At 40.1% G+C, this 8,919-nt stretch overlaps 1 protein-coding gene across 1 annotated transcript; it reads right to left on the bottom strand.

The window, feature by feature from the left end:
* Positions 1-2,311: 2,311 nt before the first annotated feature.
* Positions 2,312-8,880, bottom strand: gpr52 (G protein-coupled receptor 52). Its single transcript, XM_079686264.1, has one exon. The coding sequence runs from the start codon at positions 8,829-8,831 to the stop codon at positions 7,713-7,715; it is 1,119 nt and encodes a 372-aa protein (XP_079542390.1). The 5' UTR covers positions 8,832-8,880; the 3' UTR covers positions 2,312-7,712.
* Positions 8,881-8,919: the final 39 nt, after the last annotated feature.

The raw sequence follows: 8,919 nt of genomic DNA, 5'->3' as shown, positions 1-8,919 counted from the left end.
ACCGAGGCGGGCGCAGCCGGCTGGCAGCAGGGCCCAGTTCAAGATGGGGGCTGGCATTTACTGTCTCTCCCAGTCTGACTCAAAAGACAACAGTTTGAAGCAAGTCATGTAAAACTCCTGTTTATTTGGAATGCTCTTGGATACTTGATAGCTAGCTCTTATAAACCTTTTTACCAGAATCTCTACGACAGAGGTGGTGATTCCAACGTGAGCATGACCCCATAGTCACGATGGCAAAATTTATGGGAAATGGGCATTCATATAACACGTAGTTTACCTTTACGGTCAAGTGGCAAACACAAACAAATATACCTTATACAGTAGGTAGGCACCCATGTTATTACCATAATAAAACATGTCCGACCAAGGAGATAAAAGCATCACCTGCTACGTCAGCAACATGGCCAAAGTGGTCCCATCACAGGCCAAACACAAACCCTGACCTGAATTGGTTTTAATAGTTGCCACTGGCTATAGAGGCAAGGTGCTCAAGGAAGAGGTGGGGTTTCAAAAAGTGGTTTCTAAGTTGCATTGTCAGCGATACTCAAGACACAAAAGATGATGCAACAGAGAATAAAAGTGAAATAAGCAGAAAATTGCAGAAACTGACTTCAGAGTGAAAGTGGAATGCTGAATGCCTCTTGCAACCAATGAGAACATTTGGGAGAGTCAAAGCACTTAGAGAAGATGGAAGAGAAAGCTCTCAGTCAAATAGCGACTGATGGAGAGAAAGTCTACCGAAGGCAATCATCGGGTCCAAAGGTGAAATGGAAGTGCTGAACTCTAAAAAGGAGCTGATGATGACATTTTCCAATGTTCCCATCAAGGGAATCCAGCAATGAGTGGGCCAGTAAGTATTCCATTTATTGCTCTGGGGCACTTTGAAGGATGCAAGTCCACTAGGGGGATTGAACCTGCAACCATTTTGTCTCTGGGTGGACAGTGTAACCTTTTTGGCAACAATGGCGATTAGAGATAGTAACATTTAGAAATAATAGATACCATGTGGTTAAAATGTCAAGTCCCGACCTAAGGCTCTGCTGAGAGGCTCTCACGGTATTTTTATGAAACTGTTATATTTCCTTATCCTCATAACCATGGAGGGACATTTGTGAATTCTGATCAACAATAAAAACTTGTAAGGAAAATTGCTTGAAATGTAGGATTTCTATATTTGGTTTGGTAAATCGTTTAAGCAGTGGAACACTCCAGAGGTTAATGCATGGATCTGGTTGGCTATGATGTCTTCAGTTTGGCAGTCCACCACTTTGGTCCAGAAAAACAAAATCTAAATCTTAACAACTATTATATTTAATACCATGACATTTTGTTCAGATATTCATGGTCCCCTGAGTATCAATCCTACTGACACTTTGAACTGATTTGTGACTTTATCTTGTATCACCACAATGAGGGTGACATTTGTGTTTTTAAGTAAAATGTCCCAAACTGGGAAGAATTGTTGTGACATTTGGGTCATACATTCAGCTGAAAGCACCAATGTACCCAAGTACAGTCCCAGAGCCACTACAGTCTTATGGTCAGCCTCAGTTATGTTAACGGATAAATAAATATTTAACACTACACTTTACATACAGTAAAAGCACAAAATCAGCTGATCCTAGATCATCACCTGTCAGCTATCGGGACACAGTCGCATCTTACATGTACGTTTTCAAAGCCTGACTGAGGCCATGCAAGATATATGAGGGTGTGTTGGTGTGTGGATTCATGAGTGTGTCCTCCTTATGCCATCAAAGGCTTTTGGTGGGTGCCGCAAGCCTCCACCCTTAGCAGAAGAAGGGCAGGAACTGGCTTCAACCTCCAATTAGAACTTCCCCGCCTCAAAGGACAGTCAGGTGGTCTTTTCTCAATCAGGATGGAAGAGTAGGAGGAAAGTGGCAGGATGGAAGGGGAAAGAGGAAGTGAGGCGAGTGCTGCCATTTATGGAAATAAAAGGGAATTCCTGATATAGTGTTGCCCATGAATATTGAGTGGGCCTGGGCCGGAAAGCGGCTTGTGCTTTGGCTGGTTAGAGGGGATGAAATGTTTTCTGGAAGAAGGAACAAATAGAGATTTTCGTTCGAAATCTAGGCATCAAACACAACAAGAAATTGGCTCTTAAAAATAGGTTTCTGGCAGGATCTACACGAACACAACATACAATGAGCCAAAACTGTATATTGCAATGTTTATTAAAGTTTAAGCCATATAACAACATTACGTATTTTAAAACTCAGCTATAGATAAACAAAAGTGTTTTTTTATTGTTCTTTAAGGACATAAAATAGCAATAGTTATTTTGTGCTGATTTAATAACACACTCAACCTTAAGTAAAATGGGTGTAGATTTTGTAATTAAAAATAATAAACTAAACAAATAACCCTCATTTGGACCTTACTAGTATTTTTAGAAATCAGTGTAAAATTGCATTTGTAGTACTAGTCATAATTTGTAACGCTCATTCTCTCTCTCTCTCTCTTGCTTCTTCACTAATTCTCCTCCTCTTCCTCGTACCTCCTTTTCAAATTCCTCCCTCCGGATCAACATGTTTTCTATAATCTTCTCTATTCATTGAGGCAGTCTACTTATCTTGCCATCTTTTCTATTTCAGTTCCTCTCCAGGATCGGCAGTTCAGTGTTCTTCCAATATGACCTTCCCTCTCCTTTTGCTCGTCCCTCCACTAAGCTTCTCGGAGAAGACTGTGGGGTTACGGCCAGTTCAAAGATTGTCTGCAGTCTAAGGGTTGAGTTTATGAATTTCAAAGGCCAATTCAAGAGCAGAACAAGGGATCAGACTCTCTAATGAGGACACTGTTCACACAGAAAGATGACATGATGGTGTGCATTAACTCCCAATGGCACTAACGGAAAAGGCTACCCTGCTGCAGATTTGGTTCCCAGCAAATGCCACTTGATCAGCCATCTGCTGGCTCAAAGTTACAAGTCTTGCATTGCTTGTAACTGATCTCGAGCAACCATCAGATGAAATTACAGTCCAAATGTCAGAGTTCTTTTGTGAAACTACACGGTGGCAATCTTTATTCAGGATTCTTTCTGTCCAAGGAGGAAATGTACTACAATTCAAAAGTAACTGAGGCTTAATATCCAACCAACTTGCTAAAGGGCACCTGAATAATGTTTGATGAGGCAGGCAGTAGCTTTCTGCACTGAACCCTGTCAAGCTTAGGAATTAGAACTGAAAGCCACACAGGAATACACCCACATCTCCATCCTCCTCACTATAAGATAGGTGCAGAGGGAAGGAAATGTGTGGGCAAGTCTAGGGAGAGGTTCACTGGTTATGAATGAAAGCTGGCAAATCGGTGATTGTTGTTACAGGAACAAAAACAATTCATAAAAAACAACTTTACAGATTTGAATTTCTACTATTTTCAACTTTATTGGGTTGGTAGCAACAACAAAACCATGTTCTTTCACAACATTTTGAAAATAAAAAAATAGATACTATGTAATTTAACACAATCTGCCTCCTATTAAAACATCAGCAGCTTAGTTGATTCAAAACAAATGGTGTGCCATACCTTTGACAGAATTTGTCTGATTTTTTTTGGCTGTACAGCAGAATAAAAACAGATTCATACACTTTACATACAGTATACTCATATACCGTATCATGTGTAAAGTTTTAAACATAACTTAATAAATAAATAGATATTATTCTTGAATTCATAAAAACTATTGTTTTACTAAAAGCCCAGATGAATGCACTTGAAAATAAGATCACTTGTTTGAACAAGATAACAGTTTATTTTTCTACCACTCAAGTTTGGTCATTGTAATATAGACACATATAAACAATTACTTTTTTATATATTCATTCATTGGCTCTTGGATTTGTGAAAATTTGAGCCAAGACACACATGTTACATTACCCGCTACAAAAAAGCCCACCAAAGGAATGCATATTTGTGCAACTTCTTACCAAATACTATTATCTTCACTTGAATATATGCTGACGTTTACATTAAATGGTAACGACAGAGCAATTTTTTAGGCTATTACTGAATGTTGTTTTCTTCTGCGTTTGTTGTGTGTCACCATATTGTGAAGGTAATATAGCACTAATTCAGATCCTATACATTTCTTCTACTACCCAACTGCACTTTGCTCCAAAGAAGCACCAAAAACACAAGCTATCAAAATAAAAAGAATCGCACGTTCAGTATTTGACACGGCTCTGCTGTACTCCCCTACCGCTCGCTATTCCTCATATCTGCCAGGTCATATGGCTACACAAGGGAATTCACAAGACAAATCTGATGTCTCCTCTTGTCATATATATTGTAGACATCATATAGTGGAACATGAACCCATTTGAAAGAAGTCTGTGATAAATGGGTGACTTGACCCTTTCTTGGTTAGACCCATTTGAACTATCAATCATGTCAATGAAAACTAACTTCAGAACTGTCACTTCAGATGTGTTCACAGTCCAACCTTATGTTCATGTAGCTGGAAACTGAAAAGGTGCAGCATGTTTTTGTGCCAGTGATAACTTGTCAACATATTCTTTCACTTTAAATACAAAATACATCTTTAGGCACGTATACAGAACAGTCTGTAATGCATCAAAGCTGTATAAAGCAATACTTGTTATATTAACACTGAATCAAACAACTCATGGTTATGTTAAAGGGGCAGAATTCTGATTAATCAATTCCCCATACTGCTGCTTTACAAAGATGTGGTCGTTTTGTTGTCTGAGCCAACAAAACTGAAACAGCAACAGTACAAACTATGGGCAGCCACTCCCAACAAATTATTATTTAAAGTTGATTCCAGTCTACCTGCCTCACGCAAATTGCAAAAATACAGAGCAAACTAATGCCTAGTACAGAAAAAAGGGCATATGGATAACCCAAAAGAGATTTTTTCTCTTGGTGATATTGGTTTTCAAAACCTTAGCTTAAAAACAATGTTGTACTTACATTCGTCCCTCAAATGTAATAAGCTGAAACCTCATGTACTTTCCGTTGTGTTTCCCAAGTGTTTGACCACTTAATGCAGCTTTAAAATTAGGAATGACTTACGCAGGCCACTATCCAGCAACATAGAATGCAGTTACAACATAAATGGGCTAGGTTTGCTGCATCACTTGATTTCTAGCTTGAACAAATATACACTACAAGGAAGGCCTAAACCACACTGACACCACTATGCGATCAATGACAATATTTAGTATAAATTATTGGCTATGGCACTTGGCTTTATTAATGTGAAATTTATTTTCCTTTGACACGGATCAAATATACATTGACTCGACTGACTGTACTAAAGTGCTGTAGCAAGGACTATAGTCGTAACCAGTGGCCGTCTTTGAGTTGTTTTAAAAGCCCACATCGTCTGCACTTTGTGTATAAAAAGCCCCAGATTGGGGAACAGTCTTAAGATTTAACTGGTCAGGAGTGGGCACAGTAAAAGAACAATCAAGGTTATCCTTAAGTGGAATTGAGTTAACTACTGAACGTATCTGATTCAAACAATCCATTATGGATTCCATTTGTACCACCTATTCGCTGCCCTTCCCAGTACAGTCATATGTTGAAAAGAAAATTCAACAAGCCGAAATGTACAGTTTGATTGCCACTTAGATTTCACCCTGTAGAAAGTGCATACTTAATACTGGGGTGGTTCACAAAGGCATTGACAAGTATCTAAAATTGGGGGGCAGAAGATTTGTTGTTGTTTGTCGTTTGTTGTTTTTAATCAGGAAGTGCCTAGGTGCAGCAGAAAGAGACTGCAATTTAGAAGTCATGAGAAATGTCTGGCACAAAGTGTAACTAACCTCTACAACATGAGTTACTGATAGCCTGAATCATTTATAACCAAATTTAATTCCAGATTTTCACATTCGCATTAAACCGAGCCTTGTCCACAAATTCTAGGAATTACAATTCAATATCAATTCTCAGCATACATGTACCGGTAGTTATCTTTTACAAAGATAACTGCTGCTAAAGCAAAACACCCTTAACATGCCTACATATTCAGGTTTACACAGCGTCTACTATCACTTACCTATACTGAAGTGACTTTTGTGAGTTTGTTAAAAGCAAAGGTGCATTTAATAATGAGTACATCCTCAATCCACCTTAAATACCGAATTCTGTTTTGAAACTAAATACCTTGCATTATAACTAATAATGTGAATGTGAATTAAATGCAGTTTCATTTTGTCAATGCTCTTTGTTCACTACCCAGAATACGTGGCTCTGTATAAACAGTATATACAGGGTTGGATTTAATATTTATTTGCTGGTTAGAAATGGCTGTCATGAGCGCTCATGCATCAAACTGTTAGCAGAATACTCATAACACAGCCATATCAGGAATGCCACACAAATGGTGGGAATGCTGTTGCTGTTTTGCATAAGCGCAAAGGCGGACCTTGAAAAAAAAAAAAGAATAAATTGTGCTGGACATCAGTTCACTACTTACAATATATATAATAATAAAGGTCTCAGTGTCAAACAGTCACATCCTATGTCTGAATTCTGACAATAAGGTGCTCTTTAGGGTTACACCAATCCATTGGCAATTAACTATTCTCAGCTAATATTTAAATTGGTAAACAATTAAAACAGCATATCATCTGTTAAGAATCTGACACAGTTCAAACTACAGCAGTAGACAATGGGTTGAATGTTATGACAATTTGATGTCAATATACGTTAGTAACCATTTTAAATCAATTGAAAACTTTACTTATTCCTCATTGCGGGGATTTTGACTTTTTCTAGAGGGTTTCTACATGCCTTAGTTGCGTTGTTTCTTTGCAGTACTCAGTACGGGTTTAATGTTTGTGATGTATGTTTTGCCATACTACAGTGCCATATTACACACATTGAAATATCAAAACTGTCAAATTGATGATTGGCTAATCACTCCAATAATAGAAAAAAAATGTCAACTGACCATTAAATCCTGACCTTTTTGCTTACCTCTCCAGTTCACGTTATGTTTACAGATTTTAAAAAAAATTGTTCAGCAGGAATGGACTGCGCACTTTCCTCTACCAAACAGTCAAGGCCAAACGCCAAATGTTGTCAGAGCACAATAGCTGTCATTGTCACTGTGTGTTTCTACAGTTAAAAAGTCAATATTTTACAACCTTTAGAAAGGTTTAAGAGAACAAGTAAATGTAGGTTATCTAGTCTCAGCTAATGATAGTAATAGAAACAACAAATACATCCAAATGGAAGGTTGATCTTATTAATAACCACTTACTTACTGCAACATGAATGAAACAGTAGTATCACATTTGGTGTCTGAGGAGATATTTGTAAATCTTTTAAAGTTAACAGTTTTATCTTCCCACTATGTCTGACCTGGCTGATGACATACAATGTGATGTAAAGGTTAAGAAAGCAATGGGGAGACTACTTTCTACATGATCTACAGCCAAGGTACATACCACAGGATAAAAAGCCATCACAGATTGCTATCTCTTTAAATCTCTGTTTAGACGCTGCACACATGTGCTTTAAAAGCTTGTAATGCAAATAAACATTGTTTGTGTGACGAAGGCAATGTCAATGGAGTCAGCTGACAGGCTTATACATAAATTGCTTTTTGTTAGGTAAGCCGTGTCAATGTTACTGAAATTAACTAGCTGCTAAGCTTGGTAATATTTATGTTCCCCACTGATAGATTCCAGCAATATTGTCATCCTGAAACAATCCTCCCTTCAGATGGAGCATGAGTTTGCCCTTTTCCTTGGTTTAGGCTCCCCAAAGTCCCTGTCATCTGCCGCACAGTGGCTGAAGGAGCACATCGTCTGCGAGAGCCTACGCATGCCTAGGCGGAACACACTATTAGACAGGCTGTAGATGACACAGTTGCAAAAGCTGTTGCTAATGGCCAGCCAGGTGGTGATGAAGGAGAGGGCAGGGCTATCCAGCACATGGGAGCTTTCAAGCAAGAAGTAAATTATGTAGGGCAGCCATAGCATGTAGAAAACGCTGGTGATGCGGAACAGCACCATTGCGTATCGCCGGTCTGGTCCATGCCCTCCATGATGGCCACCACCACCCCCTTCACCGGTCTCCATCTCCTGGCTTGGGAAACGAGCCCGTCTTTCACTGATATCCCTGTTGTGCTGCTGGCAAATGCGAAATATATGGTAATAGGTAAAACAAACCACAAGTGCAGCAGGCGCATAGAGCAAACACACCACAAAGCCTGTAAAGAGGGCAGAGGTGGGCCAAGAGTGAGCGCACCACTCAAAAATGTCCCCATGATAGCCTGGCTTACCCCAACCAAAGAAGGAGGGCAAGAAAACCAGGCTAGAGTAGACCCAGATAAGAGTGATGCAGCCTCGTAGCCGGCATGGCGTCACCAGCTGGTTGTAAGACAGTGGTTTTGTTATGGCCAGGTAGCGGTCCACGCTGATGCAAGCCAAGCAGGCCATTGAAACACTCTTCAGAACAGAGATGACGTAGCTAAAGACCTGGCATGTTATGGGCTCCTGGACACCTGCTGGGTAGTGGAGTAGCGATAGGGTGGGAACCAGGCAGCTAAGACCCACCAGCAGGTCCGCATAAGCCATGGTCTGGATGAAGTAGCTGGTGGTGTAGTGATGTAACAAAGGTGCACAGTGGAACACAAAGATCACCGTCAGGTTCCCTGCAATGATCAGCACGGTCAGAAGTACAATGACAGCAGTCTCCAGGACACAAGCCTCCAGGCCTTCGTTCAGCCCCCAGCCCAAGGGACAAGAGTGGTTGGCGGCCCTTCCAGGAAAGAAGTCTCCATGACTGCTGTTGGCATTGAGCAACGGGTCGGTTGTCAGTTCAGACTGGTTCATTGTTCTGGGTGCTATCCAGGTGGGTCAGGATTGTGGTGTGTCACACATAAGGTAGCTGGCCTGAAACTGGAGAACTGCCTGTCCCACC

Source organism: Notothenia rossii (assembly GCF_949606895.1).
Source record: "Notothenia rossii genome assembly, chromosome: 1".
NCBI lineage: Eukaryota > Metazoa > Chordata > Actinopteri > Perciformes > Nototheniidae > Notothenia > Notothenia rossii.
Note: the sequence above shows the minus strand (reverse complement) of the source record. Positions and strands in the feature narration are given on the sequence as shown.